The 24,029-nt window shown below is 50.8% G+C and overlaps 2 protein-coding genes across 6 annotated transcripts; both read left to right on the top strand.

The window, feature by feature from the left end:
• Positions 1–461: 461 nt before the first annotated feature.
• EEF1D (eukaryotic translation elongation factor 1 delta) lies at positions 462–16,304 on the top strand. Of its 5 annotated transcripts, none has more exons than XM_082294221.1 (9): positions 462–512; positions 8,099–8,222; positions 9,934–10,005; positions 13,370–13,435; positions 14,548–14,644; positions 14,737–14,840; positions 15,079–15,315; positions 15,893–16,087; positions 16,203–16,304. In XM_082294221.1, the coding sequence occupies exons 2-9, from the start codon at positions 8,103–8,105 to the stop codon at positions 16,239–16,241; spliced, it is 930 nt and encodes a 309-aa protein (XP_082150347.1). In that variant the 5' UTR covers positions 462–512; positions 8,099–8,102; the 3' UTR covers positions 16,242–16,304. The 5 variants fall into 5 exon arrangements, with proteins under 5 accessions (XP_082150347.1, XP_082150346.1, XP_082150349.1 ...); XM_082294220.1 differs by having other exon boundaries at positions 13,367–13,435; XM_082294223.1 differs by lacking the exon at positions 9,934–10,005 and having other exon boundaries at positions 13,367–13,435.
• Positions 16,305–17,709: 1,405 nt separating this feature from the next.
• NAPRT (nicotinate phosphoribosyltransferase) lies at positions 17,710–23,891 on the top strand (the record flags this gene model as incomplete). The annotated part of the gene is made up of 13 exons (XM_082299525.1): positions 17,710–17,896; positions 18,881–19,008; positions 19,506–19,588; positions 20,059–20,189; positions 20,267–20,382; positions 20,668–20,861; positions 21,016–21,156; positions 21,309–21,393; positions 21,523–21,603; positions 22,443–22,545; positions 22,623–22,780; positions 22,983–23,090; positions 23,199–23,891. 13 exons carry the CDS (start codon positions 17,710–17,712, stop codon positions 23,256–23,258), a joined length of 1,575 nt encoding a protein of 524 aa, XP_082155651.1. The 3' UTR covers positions 23,259–23,891.
• Positions 23,892–24,029: the final 138 nt, after the last annotated feature.

The following is a 24,029-nucleotide window of genomic DNA, read 5'->3' as shown; positions in this document are numbered from 1 at the left end:
CACGGGAGGGAGAAGCGGTGCGCGGAGGGAGACAGCGCGCCGCACGCACAGTGCGGGAGTTCCCCCTCCCCGTAACTCCTCCCGTAAAATACAGGGGATCAGCCCGGGGGAGGGAGGGAAGCAGTGTGGGGGAAGCAGCGAGGTGGTGCACCCCCCTTTTCGCAGAGTGGTACAACCCACGGGCGCTGGGGGAGGTATGAGAACGAATCCAACTTGGCAAGGAAAAGGGGGGGGCAGCGCAACCTAATTGTTACGGGTGGGTGGTCAGCGCATCCCGCTTCCACCGCCCCGTGATGTTCCACATGTTCCTTTTATTGTGGGGGAAGACAGGCCCCGCACTGTATATGCTAAACGTAGTCTCCCCATCACGCACCCCCTTCGCCACCCCCCCCCCCCCGGCGCCACGTGTGGTACGCGCCTCCCCCATAACCCTCCGCGCGCCGCACGCTGCCCCCCTTTATCCCGGCGGCGGCCAAAGAGAGCGGAGGGGCTTTGAGGGGTCGGCGCTGTCGGTGAGTCCTGGTTTCCAGCCCCTTCCAGGCCCTAGGAATCCTTATACCCGCACTTAGGGTCCTTTACCCTTCTCCCTGAGCCTCGGCAGTGGAAGTTTCGGGGGTCTCCGGAGCGTCCTTTACACCTCTAGGGCGGGAGGTGGTGGGGCTCCTCAGGATATTTGAGGGTAAGGGGCTCAGGGCCCCTTCATGGTCTTTAGGGTCCCTTTGTCATCTCAGAATCCCCAAGAAGGAGGTTGTGGTCACCTCCTTTATTATCTTTAGGGCACTTTCCCGTGGAAAGAGAGATTTGGGGGTCCTGTAATTGGGAATAGGGCTCCTTCCCTCAGTGGTGGGAAGGAGGGAGTTTTGGGGGCCTTTCCTTGTATGTGGGGGTCTCTTACCTTGTTAAAGCTTTAGGGAAGGGAATTTGGGGAGTTCCCCCATCCTCTGTGGCATCCCTTCCTTCCCCCCAGAGTCCTGAAGGAGAAAATTTAGGCTGCCCTTGGTTTTTGGGATAACTTTTCCTTGCTTAGACTCTTAAGGAATGATGGAGCAACCCCTCCTTCCCAATGTCTTAAGTCTCTTTTCCTTTAGTAGGTCTGGGAAGGGAGTCATGGGAGTTCCTAAGGCTCCTGAAGGAAAAGATTTAGGGATGCCCTTGTTTCTTGAGACTGCCTTCCCCACTTAAAAGCCCAGGGAATATTGGGGTGACACCCCCAATTCCCAATGTTTTAGGCCTCTGGGAAGGAGTGTGTGGAAGCCCTCCTGTATTCCCTGTGGGGTCTCTCCTCCGCTCACATCCCAAAAAGAAGGATGTGGGAGATCTCTTCATTATCTGGGGGATCCCTTTCCAGGCACAGGGGATGGGGGATTTTAGGATTCTCCATGTCTTTGGGGTCTCTTTCCCAGGATTTAGGAACTCTCTGTTACAGGTAAGGGGTGGGTGGATTCATGCTGGGGGTCTCCCTAAACCTTTGGGGTTTTCCACAGCTTGTGGGGACACATTCCCTGTTTTTTGGGAATATTCCTGACGTATTAAAGCCTTCACCTCCTGGTAGGGAGGGGAATATAGGGATCTCATACATCCCCAGGTGCCTTGAGGATCTGCTCCTCCCCCCATTCCTTGAATTTTTTGTCCAGTCACTTGCTGCAAAGGGAAACTGGAGCTGCTGCCGTGTCCTGGCACAGAGCAACTGATCCATCCCATATCCCAGCCCCCTTGGCTGCCTTTCCAAACTTATCCTGGAGCTGGAAACCCTGGAAAATCAGCTCCTGTAGGTGCAACTGGGCTCTGCCTTATCTCACCTGTCCTTCATTTCCTTGTGCTGCTGTTCCCAAACTTCCATTGCCTTGGTGGGGTTTGTCCTCTGACTGCTTTTTTTCATCTCGATGCTCAGGAGGGAGGGATCCATTTCCAGACTATTTTGGGAACAGGCAGAGCCTGCTGTTGTGCTCCATGGGGTTTTTGAAGGATTACGTCCCTGACTAAACTTGCTGAGGCTGCCACATTGGTGTTCCCAGAAATCCCACATGGATTTGTTCTGTCGCATTCAGGTCACTGATGATTTGGAATTGATTGGGATCCCGATGGTCACAATCCTTAGGGATGAGAAATTCCCTTTTCTGAGCTGTCTGCCTGTAATTCTTTCCGTTTCCAGGTGTGTCCCATTTCTCCTTGACCTTCAGGTAGGACTTTTCCTCACCTGAGCTGTTTATTCCCAACTCTTTTTTCCTATTTCTCCAGAAGGTGACACATTCCCTGTCTTTCCCTACTGCTGATTTCCCGTATCCAGGATTATCTCATTAGGAATCAGCAGCTTGGAGCAGAAAGTTGTGGTTTTAGGTGATCAAGGATGGGAATTGTTGTGTTTTCCCAGAATGTGGAGCTTTGTGTCATAGCAAAGGTGATGCTGAGGGTCTGACTTGGGGGAAGAGCCAATTTTAGGGAATGAAACCAGCAGAAGAGCTGGCTTAAAATGAATAAAATATTAGACACTGGTGTTAATATTTTGATTTATTTTGATTTCCCTGATGGATCTTGAACTCATCCTGAATGTCTGGGCTCTGATATTTCCCAGTGGAGTGAGAACATTCCCAAAACCACTGTGTGGTTTTTAATCCTAAAACTTTGTGCTTGAGGAGGTAAAAATGGTATTTTTGGGTGGAAAACGTTGAAAGGTGATAGTTTGTGTGATTAAAGTCCCTTTTGCCCAGGTTCCTCTAGGAAAACTGATAGACACAGAAGAGAAATGACACTTTTTTTCCCAATTTTTCCTTGTTTAGAAGCTTTATTTCCTTGAAAACTTGGGATTTATCAGGACTAAACATGAAGTTTGGCCTCTCATGGAAGCAAAAACGTGCTGCAGGAATGTTGGGAATTATTTTGGTGTAAAATCAACCAAAAATTTGGATTCTGAGCTCCATCAATACGTGCCAGGATTGGGATGGCAGGTTGGGAATTCTCTGGCTGCTGGGATGGGAAAATCCTTTTGGATAACATCACAATAATGTTCTTTTCCTTGTTATTGAAAATGAAAATAAACTTGTTTTTTGTGGTGTCAGTTCACAAACTTCATGGAGTTCTGGAAAGTTCATCAGCTCTAAACTTAATTAAATATGTTAATGAGTTAATCCATTAATTATTAATTAAATCATTAGGCTGAGGAGCTGCTGCATCCATAGAAATTGGAATTTTTCTCTAATTTTATCCTGTTTTTTTAAATGCTGGCATAGGAGCTAAAAAAGTAAGTACCCTCTAATTGTTATGTGTTTTTTTGGGAATGCTGGAAAATCTGGGAATATCAGCACTGCTGGGATATTTACTAGACAAATTACTGCAGAGTTTTCTTAGAAATAATTTAATTTTAAAGGGTTTTTAAAATTAATTTCAGCTCTGTTAAAACAGTTCTTTGTTTGGAGGGAATCACCTGTTAACTCCTCATTATAGAATTCCTATGGAATTCCTGCTCCATAATTCACCTCATCCATGGGGGCTGCAATTCCAGGGCTTGGCGCTGCTTAAAAACTGGAGCAAAACCATCTGAAATAAAGAAATAAAAAATTAATAGTTGGGGGAAAAATTTAACATTTAATTTTAAAAATTCAAATTTTAAATTTAGTTTTGAAAAAACTTAAATTTTAGGAATTTTTGTGGTGCAAAATCCCTCAGAATTACAAAAATCCCAGAAATTTTAGTTCTTTTTTTGTGCAAACTCAGCTCTAATTAAAAAAATATAATAAACCCCTTATTTTAGGGTTTTTTTGGGTGCAAAATCCAACTAAATCCTGACTTTTTCCACCTACAAGACGTTCTTGTTGAAGTAGTAGAACATTCCCATTAAAATAATCCCATTTTGCCTTGGAATCACTCAAAGAAATGGGAAATTTGGGACAAGCAGAGCGTGTCCTAAATGGGATTTTCTGCTTAGAAATCCTAAAAATTCCAATTTATTGTCCTATTAACTCACTGTTGGTGGGGAATTTTCCTTTCCCATGGATTTTGGGCTGCAGTATTCCTGGATTGCTGCTCTTTGGGAATATGTGGAAGGGAATTAATGCCCAACACGTGGAATTTATGTCATTTAATTCTTTTCCAGCCTGGAAAATTAATATTTAGTGGAAATTTTTGCTTTATTCTAATCAAATTGAAATTATTTTCAGTCATTTGCTTTTTTTATACTTTTTAAATTTATTATGTTATTTAGTTACTATAATTAAATTTGTTTCTATTTAAAGGTCCTAACAAGAATTTATATCTCCCTACAATAAAAGAGAAAAAATTAAATATAAATATAAAAATTCAAAATAAGCTTCAATTTTGATTTTTTTTTTTTAAATTCTGAATTGAAAACTCAAGTTTTAAGCATTTTTAGCTGAATCGGTTTCCCAACTCAAGGGAAAAAAAAGAAAAATCTCCTTTTGCTATTCCTCATGATTTGTGTAATTGGAATATAAAATTTGGTATTTTAAACTCTATAAATTTAAGATTTTAGAGGCAAAAGTTCAGTTTATTAATTTATAAATTGCAATTGAAATAGTCAAGAGGCAAAAAAAGCATTTATGTGGAAATTTTAAATTAAATTTTCAAGTAAAAGCAATACATTTTAAAATTAAATTGGAATTCAAAGCCAAGCATTTGACTTGAGGCTTCCAAAATTTTCCAGGAGCCCTTGGAATTACAAACCTTTGAGGACATTGCATCTCTCTGGGAATTTTATTTGGCAACCTGCCACAGATCAATTTTTTATTAATTAATTATTGAATTAATCACGAGATTTGCAGCTCCTGGACAAACGTAATTTGCCAATAACTTGGATTTTATCCTGAAATTATATCCCAGTTTTTCAGCAGCTGCTTTTTAGTAGGAAAAGCCAACCAGGAGTAAACAACAACCTCCAAAATCTCAAAAATTGGAGCCAGTTTTCCCAAAATTTTGCCTAATTGGGAATAACAAATAATGACTAATCCACTAACTTGGAATTATATCTTCTAATTCCCAAGGATTTGAACAAAATCCTATGGTTTTTTCCTGCCTGTTGCCTTAAAATTTGGAATAACGGGGAGAATTCTTGGCACAACAGCAGGAGTATTTTAGGAGGAAGGTGGTTTCGGCTGCGTTGAATTCCTTGGACCTCAAACTTAACCCAAAAGGGAAAAATAAATGGAATATTGGCGCTCTTTTCCCAGGGATATTAATGGATATAAAAAAATCTCCTGCATGCCCTTGCTTTGCTTTTGCTGCCACTACATTGTTGTGCTTATCTCTTCATGCTGCCAATTTTTTTGGGAAGATGAGGACACGGAAAACTCCCTGCTCCGTGGACAAAGTTTGGCTGGAAAAGCACCGGCACGACGAAGCCGAGCGGGAAGCGCCGGAGCCCGAGGCCATCAACGGGATCTGCCACGAGGATTCCTTGGAGGGGGAGTTCAAGGGGGACCCAAAAAAACCCAGGAATGGCAAAAAGCAACGGAAACGGAAGCGCTCCCCGAAACCCAAAGCTCAGGATTCCAAGCTGGACGCGATCCTGGCGGGAATGTCGGCGGAGCACGTGTGGTTTGACAAGCCCTTGTATGACCGCGCCGAGAACGTCTACAGGAAAAAACTAGCGGATTCCCAGAGTCGGGAATCTCCTGAGACTGGAAAAATGGCTCAGGAGTCCCCTGCCGTGGCCAGGTCAAAATCCAGCCAAGATATTCCCAAGCCAAGGATGCTCCCGGTGTGTTCCCACGGGAGCCTGGCCGCCTGTCACCACGTTGTCCAAGGGGTTTGGATCAACAAGCTTGACTTCGATAAGGCCGAGAGGGCATTTATGGAAAAATCCCAGTTTTTCCTTCCTCCCAGTGTCCTGGCCATCCCATCCGTGTGCGCGAATTCCAGGCTGGGAACGCCGGATGAGGGCTATGGCACTGCTTTGCCCACTCCTGCCACGCCAGGCTTGGCTCCCGCCATTCCCAACTCCTCCGTGGCCTCCGTTCCCAGTTTGCCCAGCTCCGACCAGCAGACGGTCAATGGGAAGCCACAGATTTCCAACTGGGAAGTTCTGGCATCCGAGGTTTGGCTGGAAAAACCTCTTTATGATGATGCTGAGAAGAATTTTTATGAGAAGATGTTGGATGGACACCCTTCAGATAAAATCCAACAGTGGCAACGCGGCTGCCCGGAAGCATCCAAGACCCACAACCTTGGGAAACAAATGGGAATCAGCACCAATCCTCAGCTTCCCAGTTCTCCCAAGGAAAATGCCACCTGCTGCTTTTTCCTGCACAAGGACAGCGAATCGGTGTGGCTGAACAAGGTGACCTACGACAGGGCCGAATCCCGATATTTCGCCCTGGAAGCGGCCAGAGCAGCAGAGAAGACTGGGATCCAGGAATCTGCTGCAGAAAATCCCTCCCATCCAGCTGCTCCGAGCATTCCTGCTCTGGAAATGAAGTAGGAGAAGTTTCTTTGGGGGTAAAACCCATGCAAAAAACCGGCCGGGTCAGGATTGAGCCGGAAGGAATTTGCATGTGGAGAAGACTGGGTGGACTTGGAGATGCTCCTTGTGGGCAGGGAGCTGGGGGGAAAATCTTTCAAGGAATTCTCCTGAGGAATTCTGGTGAATAAAGGCTGCGTTTGTGTGGAGCCAGAGGTGAAAATGTTGAGAGGCAGGGCTGGGAAGTGAGCTCAGTATCCCCCGTTTTTGCATGGATACAGCACCATCCTCCTTTCCATCCTCTTATTCCATATAAAAATCAGCCTCATAACCAGTATCCAGCTTGAAGAAGGTTTGGGAATGACTGGAATACAGTTTAGGGAATCACTCTGGTGGGAGCATGTGCTGTAGTTTGGTTTTTTGAGGGAATTTATATCCAGTCTGTTAATCTTCGGAATGCCCTTGGATCCTCTCCAAAGGCTTAGATGTGTGCAGAGCTAAGGTAGAGACTGATATTCCTGGGAGAAAAAGACTCTTGGAGTATCTGTCCTTATTTCCTGACACTTCTGATACATGAGTTTTGTTGGGATTTGTTGGAAAGCTTTTAGGATCTTTGTATCAAGGGATTTAGAGGTCAAATACTTTTTGCTTGGTCCTGTTTGGGATCAATTTCCCTTTACTTGGTCAGAACTGGGTATTTGGGAAAATCCACGTGTCTCTGTAAAAATGTGGGATAAATTTGCCTGTATTTGGGATTTTCTGCGAATGATCTTGATTGGAATTCCAGGAGGTCCTGGAGATTTGGGTGTGGAGAGTGGTTTTGGTGCAGGTCCTGTGTCTCTTCTGAGTGGGTGGGTGAGATAAGAAGGGATTTGATTTCAGGAAAATCAGCTTTGGCTTCTACGGAAGTGTTTTATGGGAAACTGGGATTTGGGATGGCAAGGAGAAGGTTTGTGGAGCCTGCTCCAGTTGTGGTTTCCTTGTGCTGCTCTATCCCTGCTCTCCACCTCAAACTTCTGCTTGCTCTGTCCCTGTCCCCTGCTGGAATTCAGGGCTTTTCTTCTTTTCAAGGGCTCTGTTTCCCTTCAAATTAAGAATTTAATCCACCTTTGGAAGCTGCTCCATAAAAATTCTCCATTTCCCAGCAGGATTTGGGGTGTTTTGTGCTGTTTTTCCGTGTAGTGCCAGGTCTGTCCCTTCCAAGTGTTGCCTTGCTGATTTTCATCAAAGATTTCCCAGAAAACTTGTGGATGCCCTATCCCTGGAAGTATCCAGGGAAAAGGTGGGTGAGGCTTGGAGCAACCTGGGATAGTGGAAGGTGTCCCATGGCAGGGGGGTGGAACTAAATGATCTTTATGGTCTTTTCCAACCCAAACCATTCCATGATTTCTATTCCCTTTTTATTCTCCTACACAAGACATTTTCCTTAGCATGAACTAGAAAATCCTGGTTTTTTGGGGGTTTTTTTGTGGAATAAGGTCTGGATCAGCTGATTTGTCCCATCCCCACTCCGCATCCGGGTCAGGCAGGTGGGTGATTAATCTGTCCCAGCTTTTTAAGAGGATCCTGGATACTTAAATCCACAGCCAAGCCGAGCTGCAGGCACAGAAACCACTCCTGACAAGCTGTTAACCTTCAATCCTTGCAGGAATTCACGTTTTGTGGATATTTCCCCCCCCCTTTTCGCAGGAAAATGGCTGTGGATTACTTCTTGCACGACAAGATCTGGTTTGAGAAGTACAAATACGACGACGCCGAGCGAAGGTTCTACGAGCAGATGAACGGCCCCATGGGCGGCTCCTCCCGCCAGCAGGTAATTCCCATTCCCAGGAATTCCAGAGTAAGTCAGAGGACATGATCCACCTGGAATTTTGTGGGATTTCCACTCTCGGTGCTGTTTTATTCCAAGTCTTCCTGGAGCTCTCTAAGCTGTTTATGACCCTTTTTGTCTGGTTTGGGGTTTTTCTTCCCACCATTTTCTGTAGAACCTGAAGGATTTGATCCCAAGGAACTGGGAGATCAGGTGCCTTTCTAACAGGTGAACCTGTCCTAGCTTTCAGCAGTTATCCTTAATTTTTCCAGGCTGCTGGGATCTGTGGGGGCACAGTTTGAGCTGGAAATCCCCAAATCCCCAATTTTATTAGCAAAGAGTTGTCCTGTCCCCCTTCATCCAGGGAAAACTCTGCTTTGCTTCCATTTTGGAGCAGCAAAACTTTCCTTTGGGATATTCCAAGGGAATACACATAACCTGAAGTTTGAAGAGAGGCACCACAGCTCCAGAGATGGGTTTTTTTGGGGGGGATTTTTTTATCCCTCTCTTTGTACCCCTGGAAATATTCCAGGTGTTCCAGTGGAAGACTCTGTCATGGTACCGGTGAGTTGGGATGGGGAAGGTGGAGGGGGAAGCATGATCCTGCTGAGCTGAAGTACTTCTAGCTTCAATATTATCCCAAAATTATTCCTGTTCCAAGGTTCAGAGCTTTCCTAACCTCTTCCTGCTCCTAACTGCTCATGCCTTTGGAATGATGAGTTTTCAGTGCCTCTTTCTAAGAGTTTACAAGGAATTATTTGCTTAAATAATAACTTTTAGAACATTGTGGCTATTCCTGCTGCCCATCCTGACTTAGGTGCTGGCACAGCACCTGGGAGAAGGGAATAAAAAAGATTGGGAAGCTCTGGATGAGTGCTGGAAGCAGATTTTGGAGTGAAAACCTCTTGGAACAGTTCAACTATTTCAAGGCACATCAGGAGCTTCCAGTGAAGGAGTTCAGCTTGGGAAAGGTGGTTTGAAGGATCTCTGGAGATCCTGCAGCAATTTATCAGCCACTTTTCCTATGGAAAAATATCCCCACACTCCTTAAAACCTTCTTGGAAGCAGCAGGAAGTGGGACCCACCTGGATGTGTCCAGAGTGTTCTCCTTTATTTTCTATTTACCTCAGGATTTGGGGCTTGTGGGAGGTTTCACGTCTCGGATTTTGCTGGTGGGGGTTGCAGTCTGGGAGAGGCAAGGAGTGAATGGATCATGGAATTTCCAGGGAGGGAATCTTGAAATCCAAGCTAAAGCATGGCAGCAGGAGCAGAGGGAAAAAATTCCTGGTGTTCTGGATTGCACCTCTCTGGATAGAGTGCTGGAGTCAGGGTTGTCACTTCCTGCCTGAACTCAGGTAATATTATGGAAAAATCCTGCCTGAAGCTGGATTTTTAAGGAGTTCTGGACTCACTCCAACCCTCTGGCAGCTTCCCAAACCTTTCAGGGTAATCACAGGGAATTTAAAAGCTCTTTGACTGGATGATCTTTCAGGACACATGACCAGGGATTGCAGTCGGTGCCGCCCGATTTAGCCCCAGTCCTTGCAGCAAAAATCGCTGAATCATGGAAAGGAAAATTCCCAATTCCCCCCGCTCTTCCCTCCTTTTGTTGTTTTTTTTTTTTTCGAACTTCCCTGCTGATTTTTTTTTTTCCCCATGTTTTAATATTTTTTTTTTAAAAAGAAACTCTTGGTTCTTTCTGCGCTGTTTGCAGGAGAACGGAGCCAGCACGATCCTCCGCGACATTGCCAGAGCCAGGGAGAATATCCAGAAATCGCTGGCCGGAGTGAGTACCCAAGCTCTCACCAGCTGGCTGCCTGCATCCATATTTTTTTTTTTTTATGGAATTCTAATCCCGTAGATTGTTTGGCTTCTTGGTTGGAAGTTAGAGGAGAAGACCAAGGTGTGCAGCGCTGTGTCCCACCAGCTCCATCCTGTCCCGATGCGCTGCTCGCTGGCAGCGCTGCCAAAACTGGATTTGGGTGAAAAGAATTCCTTGAATTGGGCTTTTCCTTCCTTCCTTTTTTCTTTTTTTCCTTTCTCCTGGTGGGATGTTCCCATGGGTCTTAACTAACAGGTTCCAACTCCCAAGCACTGGAGTGTGTGGCTCTTTTTTGGGATACACTGGGCTGCCACCTTCTCTTCCCTGTTTTGCTTCCAGTTTAGGGTATGTGCCAAAAAAAAAAAAAAAGTGTTTTCCATCTGCTGTATCCAGGGAATTCAGCTTGGTTACAAGCTCCAAGGCTGGAGCATCCTGGAGGAGCTCAGGAATATCCTTTGTGGAGGTGTTTTTGTGCTGAGTGCAGACAAGAGCATTAAAAACCTTTCTTTTTGTAAAAGGAAGTTAAAATATTAATAAGTGGAGTTGTTTTATGGGAAAGGAAAATCCATGGAATACAGCCGAGGTGTCTTGATTTCCCTACCTCTGCAGTAGGACTCCCAAAGGAATCCATCTGTTATTTGGTCTCATAATTCCCTCTTGGAATGTTTAACACCCTCAGTTTCTGTCTTGATCAGCCCAGTATCAGGGAACAACAAGGAATTCCCCCTTTCCCAAGGGGAATATTCCATATTCCTCCTTACACCAGGAGAAAGGAACCAGACATTTGGGATAAATATAAGGAATCAATATTTCAGCCGACAGCTTAAGGAAAATTTTCCTGACTCTCATTTTATAAGGAAAAAAAACATGGATAAAGGAGGCCCCCATCCCAAACAGGATCAAAGAACTCTGCACAAAAATTCCTTTGGGAAGAACTTTTGGAATTGGGCAAGGGGCAGGGAATCTAAACCCAAATCACCTGGAAGTGCTGCTCATCCTCATCTTCCAGAATGGTTTGCCAAAGATGAGGAATTTCTTCCCTGACTCCTGTTAAAGAGCTTTTTTTGGGAGAGAATCCAAGAAGTTTGGATCATCCAGGTGCTGTAACAGGGAACTGGCAAAGCACCAGCCCAAAGCCAGGACAGGAATTTTGGGATATAAATTGCAGATGTTTTTGGGGATTAGTGCTGGATGTAAAAAATTCCTCTGCTGGATTTTTTTTTGTTCCTGGGAAAGGGGGTTGAATCTTCCATTGAAAAATAATTGGAATACTCGGCTTTTGTAGCTTGCATCCCTCAAGGATCATCATTAATCTTGGATAACCAGGCTTGACTGTAGAACATTCCTAAACTTAAACTTATTCCTTACATTCCCAAAACCCGAATTTACACCATGTGATCTGGAGAAAAGCAGGAAGAACGTTTTTATCCCAAGATTTTTGCCTTTCCTTCCTCCAGAGTTATTGTCAGGGGTCTTTAGATGTGGCAAGGGAAGAATTGGCTCTGAAAAGATGGGACAATGGGAGTTTGGCCTTTTTGCTGGGAATTTCAGGCTGGGATTGTGTCATAAAACGCAGGAATGAGCACTTGGAATGGTCGAGGCCTCCGGAAAAACGGGATAAAGCTCTGCCACTGGAAACATTTGTTTGCACATCCCTTTCATCCAGCTTTGCATGGCCATCCCAGATTTTAGCAGTTTCCAGTCGGCTCCATGGCTGGAGATTCCCTGGATCCCGAGTTGTTCCCTGATCCAGGGAGGTGATCTCGTCCTTCTCCTCAGCCCAGGTGAGGCCTCAGCTGGAAAACTGGGTCCAGCTCTGGGCTCCTGGGGAAGAGAGAGGCCTGGAATGAGTCTAGGAATATGATGAGTCTAGGAATATGATGGAGCTCCTAGATTATGAGGAAAAGCAGGAAGTGGAACGGGAAATTCCACCTGAGCATGAGGAAAATCATTATTGTCTCTGATATTTTTAATGTATTTTAGGGAGTCAAACTTCAGGGAATAACAGATGTTTATATCCCAAGGTACCCTTCATAATTCCCAGGGATTTATTTTGCTTGGATGATTAAATTTATGCACAATCCTGGTGAGATTCCAGCTTTCCCAAACACTTGAACTATCCAAAATATTTGGAATAGGCTGCAACTCTGAGGTGGGTTCAGCACAAAAATTTAAAAAAAGAAGGATTTAAGGGCTTTATCCAAGCAAAGAGTGCACAGGAAATGAGGAAAGCGATGCTGTGGAACTCCCCACCTTTGGAATTCTGAATTCTTATCCCTGATAAAATTCATGGATACTTGTGTGGAGCTGGAAGTTGGAAGAGGGAATAGTTTTTGTGTGCTCTAATGGAGGTGTGGTATCCACATTCCCAGATCTTGGAGCGTCCTTTCCTCTGGGAAGATCCCAGAGTGTCATAAAGGCAAATTTCCCATAATTTTTGAACTCATCCCAGGATTTGGGGCTTGGTTGTGCCTCTTGCATTGTCTTATGGGTTCCAATTAAGATCTCTTGATTGCTTGAGCTTGGGACAGGCATCCCTTGCTCTTCCCATGCTCTTCCCTCTTTTTTTTTTGAGGAATTGTTACAAACAGGAAAGAAATGTCCTCTTCCTGTGCTGGCAATGTTGAGGCACCTCCAATCCTTGTGGGAATTTTGAGTCCCTCACAAGAAGGACATTTAGGGGCTGGAGCATCTCCAGGGAATGGATTGGGAAGGGTCCAGAGCACCAGGAGCAGCTGAGGGAGCTGGGAGGGCTCAGCCTGGAAACAAAGGAAGCTCAGGGGGAACCTTCTCACTTCCACAAATCCCTGACTGGATTCCCTAGTGGGAATCCAGGATCTGCTCCCAGGGAATGAGGGACAGGATGAAAGGAAACCCCACCAGAGGGCAGATTTAGCTGGAATATTGGGAAAATTCCTCATGGAAAGGGACTGTCCAGCCCTGGCACAGGGGTGGAGTTCCCATCCATGCAGGGATTTTGTGGATGTGGTACTTGGGGACGCTCTCAGTGGTGACCCTGAGGGAGAACAGTTGGACTCGATGGGCTCAGAGGGGTTTTCCCACTTCGTAATTCCATGATTTCCATCCTTGGAGCATCAGGGCTGGCATGGTGTGATGAGCCCATGGTGCTGCATGAGCTCCCTGCAGGCACCGAGATGTTCACGGAGAAGATCCCAGAATTCCTGGGGGAATGTTTGCGTGCAGTGTGAGGCTGTTTCCCACCGCTCCGTAACTTTTCCTTGCATGCGGATCTTCCCTGTGCTTGAGTTCTCTCTGGAATAGTGAAACCCTTTCCCATCTTCCCAAACCTTTTCCCCCCCTGCAGCAGAAGACGCCTGCTCGGAGCAAGGAAGCTCCTTGTGCCCATCCCAAGAAACAATCGAGACGCTCCGCTGTAAGTGAGCCGTGCATGGATGGAGCCTTTGGAAAAATGGGAGAGGATTTGGTGGGAAAAGGATGGAGCAAGTTCTCCCTCAGTGTTTGGCACCCGGATAAACCTGGATAATGGGATCTGATAACAGGGAGTTGTCCCAGCTCTGTGTCCAGGGATCTGCACTCACCTTCCTGAGCCTGAATCCATGGCTGAGGTGTCGGAGGTGGAATTTTTTCCTGCTCTTTTGGTATCTCCCAGCCTCATCCCTGAAAGTGTCCAAGGCCAGGTTGGACAGGGCTTGGAGCAGCCTGGGATAGTGGAAGGTGTTAGACTGGATGATCCTTAAAATCCCTTCCAACCCAAACCGTTCCATGATTCACACCTTTCCTTGTGCCTCACATTCTTCATCTTACCCCTGCTTTTCCCTCTCCATCTGCTGAGATTGCATGTTGGAATTATGTGCAGGGTCAAAGAGAATAAATTATTCTCTCTTTTCACTTAGAAATGACAATTCAAGGGCAAATCCCATTATTTTCTTTGCCTTTGCTGCCTGGAATTGATGGATAAGGAACCTCCTTAACATTTTAAAAAAAAAGAAAAAGCTCTTTTTTTGCTGTCAAAAAATCCATTGGAAGCCAGAGTGGAATAATTATTCCCTCAGGATGTGTTAAAGCAGGTTGAAATTGTTAGGAATTAAAAGCTGGCTTGGGGAAGGTGGGAGTAGAAATCCTGGCATCTTTCCAGCTTTGCCAGTGTTACCTTAGGCAGGTCATTCCTGTCCCTCAGTGGGTTGGGAGAGGAGACTGAGAGACTCAAAGAAGTTTTTTAAAGGCTCAGTATGAAATTTTCGTATAAATTTTGGGTGGTTTTTGTGGCATTTTGGGATCTGAGAGTGGGAAAAGTGATTTTATCCTTTGCTCCTTGGTGCCAGCTGAAATTCCTCAGGATTTAGTCCATGCTTCATTTTCTAGAGCTGCTCCATTAGTTCCTATCCTAATTTAGAGAAAATACCCTTGGTTTTAGTTCAGCTCCTAAATTTTCTCCCTCCCTGAGGACATGACTCTGCTTTGCTTCATGGAATTTTCGGGAAGAGGGGAAACAACTTGCTTTCATCCCGGTTTTCCTCGTTGCAGAGCGCAAGCACAACCTCCTCGGGGGCTGCTGGTGACCAAAATGAGCTCCTGTCCCGAATTTCCCACCTGGAAGTGGAAAACCAGAACCTCCGCAGTGGTGAGTGGGAGAATCCTTGTCCTGGCTGGAGACCTGACATGAAACTGGGAATTTCAGGTCATTTTTCCTATTTTTTTCCCTTCTTTTTCCAGTTGTTGCAGACCTCCAGATGGCCATTTTCAAGTTGGAAAGCCGCCTGAACGCTCTGGAGAAATCCTCAACTTCCCACCAGCCTTCACCTGTTCCTCCGACCCAGGTGAGCCTTGGAAAAATGCTGGAATTTTTCTCTAGGAATTCAAATTACGGCCGGATCAAAGATCCATGTGGACAAACGTCCTGTTTCGATAAATCCATATGAATGTCGCAGTGTGTGGGGATTGTTCCGCATCCTGAGCAGTGGGGATTCCCATTCCTGAGCTTTTTTGGCTGCTCTGCTCCAACTCCAGGTTAACCTTTTCCCTCTTTTCCCTTAAAAAAACTGGGATCCGGTGAAGAAAGTGGAACCATTCAGCATTCCCTCCAAAAAAGTGGAGCTCCCGGCCAAGAAAGCCGAGCCGGCTGCTGCCGAGGACGATGAGGATGATGACATCGACCTTTTTGGGAGCGATGATGAGGAGGAAGACCAGGAAGCTGCCAAAGTCCGGGAAGAGCGGCTCCGGCAGTACGCGGAGAAGAAAGCCAAGAAGCCAGGACTCATTGCCAAATCTTCCATCCTGCTGGATGTGAAGCCGGTGAGTGATTGGAATTTGGGAGCTCTGGGAGTGAGGCTGGGAATCCTCTCTCATCCAGGTGGGTGGTGGTAGAATTCCAAACAAGGGGCTCGGAGCGAGGTGGGATTTGTTGCCATGGAATCCTAGAATGGGTTTGGATGGATGGGACCTTGAATCCCATCTTATTCCATGGGCAGGAACACCTTCCCCTATCCCAGGTTGCTCCAAGTGGCCTTGGACACTTCCAGGGATGGGGCAGCCACAGCTTCTCTGGGAATCCTATTCCAGGGCCTCCTCATCCTCCCAGGGAGGAATTTTTTCCCAGTATCTCATCTAATCTCACCCTATCCCAGTTGGAAATCATTCCCCCTTGTCCTGTCCCTCCATCCCTTATCCAAAGTCCCTCTCCAGCTCTCTTGGATCCCGTTGAGGCACTGGAAAGGGCTCCAAGGTCTTCTGGAGCCTTCTCCAGCCAAGGAAGGAAACTTTGGATCAGCTGTGACATTCCCAGAGGTGTCACAGTGTCACTTGGATATCCCTTGGAGCTGCTGTTGATCTCCAGGAAAACGCTAAAACCTCCCAATTCCCGCTTTTCCAGTGGGACGACGAGACTGACATGGCCAAGATGGAGGAGTGCGTCCGCTCCATCCACATGGATGGGTTGGTGTGGGGAGCTTCCAAACTGGTCCCAGTTGGATACGGCATCAAGAAACTCCAAATCCAATGCGTGGTGGAGGATGAGAAAGTCGGGACAGACATCCTGGAGGAGGAGATCACCAAGTTTGAGGACTATGTAAGTCTGGGAGCTGGATACTGGGAGGAGTTGGAAAGGGACCCACAGGAAGGGGTTAACTCTGGTGTGTTTTCCTGGGAACACCTGGATGACTCCAGCTTTTGTCCCCTTCCAGGTGCAGAGCGTGGACATTGCTGCTTTTAACAAGATTTAGAAGGAAAAACTGTATCCCCCTCATCTGAACCCGGAACTAATAAAGATGAACATTGGGTGTGCATGTCAGGTCGTGGGTTTTTCCTTCAGGTGCAGCTTCTCCAGAGGGATTTGGTGGGAGATTTTGGGATATTTGAGCAACCTGGGCTACTGGAAGGTGTCCTCCCCTATGGCAGCGGCTTGGAATGAGAGATATTTAAGGTCTCCTAACCCAAACCGTTCCATGATTTCCTCATCATTGGTGGAAGGAAAGATCTTGAGACGAGGACTTTGAATTTGGGGCTGGAATGAAGGTCTGAGGGTGTTTCCAGCCACCTTTCCCAAGGTTTAGAGACCCAGTCACTCCCTCCAAAAACCTGGAAGAATTCAGGAATTGCTGGTTTGGGATGGATTTCATCCCTATTTTCCTGTTGATTCCCTGCCCCCGTCACTTCAGCTGAGTGTGGCCTGGGGAGAGGACAGGTGACGTTCCTGACTTTGGGAACACGAGGTCTGTCCCAGTGCCAGAATCCAAGGTCCGGGGTCACGTGGTGCCAGTACCAAGGACATGGGAAACTCCATGGGCTTGTGCTGCAGGTTGTCCTTTGCCCCAGTGTTTTGTCATTTGGTGTGTGACACGTGTCCCATGCAGGGTCCTGCCACCCCCAGAGCAGTGCTGGGAGTGCCACTTGTCCCCTGTGCTGCCACCCTGAGTCCCTGGTGTTCCAGGTGCTGGCACAGCTGGTGCCGCGTGTGCCCTGTGTGTCCCCCCACTGTGCTGCCACATATGTGCCCCATTTCTGCCATGTCACCCCCCCCCCCGTGTCCCCTGTGTGTGCTGCCATTCCTGGTCCCTCTTGTCCCCCATCACCATCTCTTTGTCACCCTTCTCCCCTGTGTGCTGCCATTCCCGTGTGCCCCGTGTCCCCTCTGCTGCCATCCTATGTGTCCGGTGTGTGCCCCATGTACTGCCATCCCTGTCCCGTGTGCCACCACCCCTGTGCCCCGTGTCCTCCGTGTGCCACCACCCCTGTGCCCCGTGTCCCCTCTGCTGCCATCCCCTGTGCCCAGTGTCCCGGGTCTATCGCCATCCCTGTGTTTTGCCATCCCTGTCCCATGTCCTCTGTGTCACCATCTCTGTGTCCCCCGTGTGCTGCGATCCCTGGCGCCCTGTCCCTGTGTGTCCCGCGTGTCCCACTGTCCCTGTATCCCCCCTCTGCTGCCATCCCGGTGTCCCCCATGTGCCGCCATCCCCGCGCCACGTGTCCACTGTGCGCAGCCACCCGGCGTGTCCAGCTGTGTCACCAACCCTGTCCCGTGTCCCCCTTGTCCTGCCATCCCCGCGTCCCCCTTGTCCTGCCATCCCTGCTGCCCCGTGTCGCCATCCCCGCTTCCCCCCACCCCGTGCTTCCGTATCCCTCCTATTTCCCCGCTCCTCCCCGTGTCCCCTCCCCGTGTCCCCTCCCTTGTCGCCGTGTCCCCGCCCCGCCATGGCGCCGCTGGCGGACCTGTACCAGGTGTCCATGGCCTACGGGCACTGGCGGGCCGGGCGACACCGCGCCCCGGCCGCCGCCGAGCTCTTCTTCCGCCGCCCGCCCTTCCGCGGCTCCTTCGCGCTCGGGGCCGGCCTGGCTGAGGGGCTGCGGGGGCTCCGAGCCTTCCGCTTCTCCGCTGCCGGTGCGTGGGGACAGCGGGGGACAAGAGGGGGACACGGGGGAAGGACAGGGTTGTAGGGAGGAGTGGTAGGCGAGGGGAGCCTCCCAGTGGGACTTGGAGGGACAGGGGAGCAACTCCAGGGGGCAGCGCGGGACAGAGGATGGGGAAGGGACGGGAGGAGCGTTGTGGGCAGGGGTCTTGGGCGAGGAAAGGGGGAGGGAGAGGGGGAACAACTCAAGGGGACGGGGGGGAGGATGAGGAAGTGACAGGAGAAGCGCTGTGGGGAGCGGTGGGGGGAGAGGGAGAGAGGAACCTTCCCAGCGGGACTTTGGAGGGACAAGGGAACAGCTCCAGGGGAGAGGATGAGGGAAGGACAGCGGGGAGCGGTGGGAGAAGAGGGGAAGAGGAGAAATTCCCCCCGGGGGAGGATGGGGGAGCAACTCAAGGGGACTTGTAAGGGACAGGACAGCTCCCAGAGGGGTCTGGGGACCACTTCAGGGGGACAGGAACACCTCTCAGAGTGATCTGGGGATGGGAACCTCCCAGGGGCATTAGGGGTGGGACAGAGGAACCCCTCAAGGGGACCTGCAGGGGACCAGGACAGTTCACACAGGGACTTGAGGGGGATAAGGACATCTCTCAGAGGAGTTCTGTGGTGGGGGAGAGTGACAACATTTGAGGGGAACTTGGGGGACAGGAGGTCCCCCTGGGGGACCTGTAGGGGATTAGGACAACTCATAGAGGGACAGGGACATCCCTCAGAGGGATCTGGGGGACAGGGAGATCCTTCAGAGGACACAGAGTGGGGATGGACACAAAGAGCCCTCAGGGAAACTTGGAGGGGACACAGGGACACCCTTCAGAGATGTCCCTCAGAGGGGACTTGGGCCACCCCACCCTGTCTCACTCTGTGCTGGGGGTGCTGTCACCCACCTGGCCATGGGAGGCTTGATGTCCCCCCCCCCCGTGTCCCCTGTCCCTGGTGTCACCGTGCTGTCCCCACAGACGTTGCGTACCTGCGCTCCGTCCTGCCCAGCACCACGGATGACGCCTTCTTTGACTACCTGGCCACCCTGGACGCCTCCGAGGTGACCGTCACCGCCATTCCCGAGGGCTCCGTCGTCTTTGCCAGGGTGGGACCCTCCTCCATCCTCTTTCCTGACCATCCCACCTCTCCTAGCTCCCAGACCTCCCCTTTTCCTTGACTCTGGGACCCCTTTGAACCCTGGTCCTGCCTTTCGAGCCCCCACTGCCCCCATTTTCCCTGACCCTGGGAGCCTCTGGACCTCCATTCCTGCCTTTCCAACCCCCAGATTGCCCTTTCCTCAACACCATGGACCCCCTGAACCCCCTTTGTGGGCATCCCTACCCTGTGAGCCCTTTCCTGGGCTCAGGGACTATCTGGATCCTTATTCTGGGCAATAGGATCCCCCTGCACCCCCTTCCCTGGCACTGGGATCCCCTTGTATGCCCTTTTCCTTCACCAGTATCCCCCTCCAACCCCTTTCCTGGGCATCCCACCTTTCCCAGGCCCAGGCCTTCCCTTTTCCTTGACTCTGGGAGCCCTTGGACTCCCATTCCTGCCTTTCCCAGCTCTGGAGGGGCTGGAATGTCACTGCTGTTCCCGCAGGTGCCGTTCCTGCAGGTGAAGGGGCCGCTCCTGGTGGTGCAGCTGCTGGAGACCACTTTGCTGTGCCTGGTCAACTACGCCAGGTATTTTGGGATGGGGATGATCCCAAAGCTCCTGGAAGCTGGAGAGGGGCAGGGAAGGGAGTGCAGCATCCCCCAGTGCAGGGGGAGATGTGAGGCTAGGGACACCCTGGTCCTGGGGGTACCATAACCCCACAAATCCCCCGCTGGAATTTAACTGCTGGAATTCTACCAGTTGAATTTAACTACCAGAGGGTGTCCCAGTGTCCCCCCCAAGTTTTCCTGAGGGTTTTCCATGTCCAGCCCACCCTGTGGTCCCCTGAAGGGTCTCCCTATCCCACAGGTTCTACTGAGAGATTTCCTGGTCTCCTACAGGTCCCCCAGAGAGGTTCCCATGTCCTCCTCAGGTCCCCTTGGTCAACTCCACATCCCTCTCCACTGAGTCCCGTGGTGATCCCTGTCCTGTTCGAGCAGGGAGGGTCCTGGAGCCCCTTCCCCTTGGCTCTGTGTGACCTGTCCCCTTTCTCCCCCAGCCTGGTGGCCACCAACGCTGCCAGATTCCGCCTCCTTGCCGGCCCGGACATGAAGCTTGTGGAGATGGGGCTGCGCCGCGCGCAGGGGCCGGACGGAGCCCTCTCGGCATCCAAATATTCCTACATCGGGGGTGAGTCCCGCCCCGTGGTGCCCGGTGCCACCACGGCCCTGCCATCACCTGGGTGTCCCCCCCATCCCTCCTCGCAGGCTTCGACTGCACCAGCAACATCCTGGCGGGAAAACTCTACGGAATTCCGGTGCGCGGCACCATCGCCCACTCCTTCATCATGTCCTTCAGGTGCCTGGAGGAGGTGCAGCCACGGGTGAGCGGTGCCTGGGATGGGATGGGATGGGATGGGATGGGATGGGATGGGATGAGGATAGGGATGGGAGTACAGGTGAGGGTGCGATAGGGATGGAATAGGGATCTCATGGGGGTGGGGATGTAGAGGGGAATAGGAATGGAGATGGGAATGGGTTGGGATGGGATGGGAATGCAGACAGGAATGAGAGTGGGATGGATGGGAATGGAACACTCCACGTGTTCCCACACTCCTGGCACCTTGGATAATGCCACGGACTGTGCAAATCCCACATTCTCCTGGCAGGAGCTGCCGCCTCGGGCTGGAGGAGATCCCATGGACCTTGCAGCCCTGGCCGTGTCCTGGCTGCAGCGAGTCTGTGACCTGCTCCAAACTCCTCCTGCCAAGGCCAACCAGGGCGAGCTGGCTGCCTTCGTGTCCTATGCTGTCACCTTCCCGTGTGACTTCCAGGGATTGCTGGACACCTACTGTGTCAGGAGGTGAGGACGCCAGGACTTTGCCACCATGGAACAGGGGGTGGATGAGTCCCTCCTTGTTGGTGACCTTGAAGTAGGAATGTTGGCTGGAAACGTTGCTGGATCCACCCTGGATCTGTGTCCTGCTTGTCATTAACAATTTCCTTGCCCATACCAGGAGTGGCTTGCCCAATTTCTGTGCTGTGGCCTTGGCGCTGCACCAGCTGGGATACCGGGCCATCGGAGTGCGCCTGGACAGTGGGGACCTGGCCCAGCAATCCAAGGAAATCCGGCGAGTTTTCCGAGCCTGCGGAGCTCAGTGAGTCCCACGGCAGCCCTGGGATGGATGTCACCGATCCCTGTTATCCTCACCTGCACCCAGCCCCTCATCCTGCCAGGATTTGGGAGCCCTCACAGCTCCGGGGTGCTGCAAGTGGATCCATGGATCCTCCCAAATCCTGCTCCTTCCAGCTTCCAGGTGCCCTGGTTTGAGACCATCCCCATCGCTGTCAGCAATGACATCAGTGAGCAGAGCCTGGAGGAGTTTAGGAGGGAGGTGAGGAACCTGCTGGCACAGCTGGGAAGTCACCTGGGTGGTGCTGGCAGGGCTGGAATGTCACCTGGGCTGTCCCTGGTGCTGGCAGGGCTGGAATGTTGATGGTCTCTGTCTTCTCCGCTGCCTCAGGGGAGCGAGATCGACATGATCGGCATCGGGACCAACCTGGTGACGTGTCCCCTGCAGCCATCGCTGGGCTGTGTCTACAAGGTACAGGTGGCAGCCTAAATCCCAGATATCCCAATCCTCTGAGCCACTTCCAGGTGCTCTGCACCTGCTCCATGGCCATCCAGCCCCACTGGAGTCATGGAATTACAAAATAGTTTGCCTATTTTGGGATTTTTGAAGATCATCCACCACCCATGGGCAGGGACACCTTCCACTATCCCAGGTTGCTCCAAGCCCCACCCAACCTGGCCTTGGACACTTCAGGGATGGAGCAGCCACAGCTTCTCTGGGAATCCCATTCCAGCCCCTCACCACCCTCCCAGGGAAGAATTCCTTCCCAATATCCCATCTATCTCTGCCCTCCGGCAGTGGGAAGCCATTCCCTGTGTCCTGTCCCTCCATCCCTTGTCCCAAGTCCCTCTCCAGCTCTCCTGGAGCCCCTTTAGGCCCTGGAAAGAGCTCTGAGGTTCTCCAGGCTGGACATTCCCAGCTCTCCCAGCCTGGCTCCATGGCTGAGGGGCTCCAGCCCTTGGAGCATCTCTGTGGCCTCCTCTGGACTCACTCCAGCAGCTCCACGTCCTTCTGCTGTTGGAGACCCCAGAGCTGGAGGCAGCTCTGCAGGTGGGGGTCTCACCTGAGCGGGGCAGAGGGCAGAATTCTTCCCTCTCCTCCTGCCCACACTGGGGTCAGCCAAGGACATGGGGAGGTTGCAGGTGCCAGTGTTGGGCCATGGCCAATTCTTTTCCCACCAGAAGCCCCAAGTTCTCCACAGGCAGAATGCCCGATTTTGGGATGGTTTTAGGGGTTTTTGTTTTTTTCCAGCTGATTTGCATCGGTGGCCTCCCCAGAGAGGTCACAGGTGCCCTTCCCTTCTCCCACAGCTGGTGGAGGTCAATGGCTCCCCATGCCTGAAGCTCACAGAGGATGAGGAGAAGATGACAATCCCAGGGATGAAGACGATCTATCGGCTCTATGACGCTGCTGGTGAGTCTGGAGACCTTTCCCAGAGTTCTGGGGGAATCTCCTGCTCCATAACCCTCTTCCTGATGTCCTCCTGGCAGGTCACCCCTTCATGGACCTCATGGCCCTGGAAGAGGAGCCGTCGCCCAGCGCGGGGCAGGAGCTGGGGATCCGTGTCCTGGGGCGGCTTGGGGAGACCACCAAGGTCATTCCCAGCACTGTGGAGCCCCTCCATCGGACCTACTTCAGGGATGGCCAGGTCAGGGGTGGTCCCATCTCCTGGGGCCGTCTCGCTGGGTGATGGATCTCTCTTCCACGCTGGGTGATGGATCAAGGGCGGTGGTGGCTTCTGAGATGTGCCAACAACTCTGGTGCCAACTTGGACACGGTGGCTCGTTGGGATTGGTGCTGGGTGGTGGCTTCCCACATGGATCTTCCCACATGGACCCCCATCCCTGCAGGTGTGTGAGCCTCTGCCCAGCCTGCCTGAGGTGAGGACCCACGCCCAAGTGTCCCTGAACCTGCTCAGCCCCGCTCACCGCCGGCTCCACGAGCCACAGCCCTACCCGGTACGTCCAGCACTTCCCACATTCCCACTTGGGAATGCCACTTGGAATCGGTGGCCTGAGCAGAGCCACCACAGAGCTGCTCCCTGACCCCTCTTGTTCCCATCCCAGGTGGCCATGACGGAACGGCTGCACCGGCTCTTCCTGGAGCTGCGTCAGGGCAGCCACTGAGGGGGTCCCTGCTCGTCCCCAGCTCCTGCTCCATGCTTTTTGGGAAGCCCAGGTGACCCGTTGGGAATTAGCTGCTCTAATTTAGACCTTTCTGCTGCCTGGTGCTAACCCGAGGAATGCGCAGGACCTGGGAGAGCGCCCTGGGGGTCCCAGCAGGGAAGCTGGGAACACAGGGATAGGGAAGGCAGAGCTGTCCCTGCGTCCCCTGGAGGTGACAGTCCTGTGCCCGACTTGGTGGCCCTGCCAGCCTTGTGCCTTATCTTGGTGGCCCTGCCACTCCTGTGCCTTCCTTGGTGGCCCTGCCAGCCCTGTGCTCTCTCTGGTGGCCTCCCCATCCTGAAACTCCTTGGTGGCACCAGAACGAAGTCTGGGGTGCCACCAAAAGGGTGACATGGGACACCCATGGGAGATCATCTTTGCTTTGGTAATTCTAAGCTTCAGCTCTGTGGCCACATTCCAACTCTTTCCATTCTGGCCAAGTTCCCTGGAATGTGGAAGCCGGCTCCAGGCTGATCCCACCTCCAGGTTGATCCTGCTTCAGGTTGATCCCAGCACCTGCACTCTAACCCCAGTTCCCACAGAAAACATGGCACTAACCCACACTGAGCTTCAGACTAAGCAAAAAATTTAAATAAAGGCCTTTTCCCACCACGGCTCCGACCCTAAATCCAGTGGAAAAACCCTTTGGAGCTCCACTGGGAGGGGGAAGATGAGAGGGGAAATCCCCAGGGATCAGACCTGTGGGTTCCCTGTCCACCCTCCCCTCCATGG

Source organism: Coloeus monedula (genome assembly GCF_965178545.1).
Source record: "Coloeus monedula genome assembly, chromosome: 1".
NCBI lineage: Eukaryota > Metazoa > Chordata > Aves > Passeriformes > Corvidae > Coloeus > Coloeus monedula.
Note: the sequence above shows the minus strand (reverse complement) of the source record. Positions and strands in the feature narration are given on the sequence as shown.

Coding starts and splice junctions, on each gene's coding strand:
- EEF1D (XM_082294220.1), top strand. CDS start 8,103: ATGGCTGTGGATTACTTCTTGCACGACAAGATCTGGTTTGAGAAGTAC. Junction 14,841..15,078: donor CACCTGTTCCTCCGACCCAG/GTGAGCCTTGGA, acceptor GATCCGGTGAAG/AAAGTGGAACCATTCAGCAT. Junction 15,316..15,892: donor TCCTGCTGGATGTGAAGCCG/GTGAGTGATTGG, acceptor CCGCTTTTCCAG/TGGGACGACGAGACTGACAT.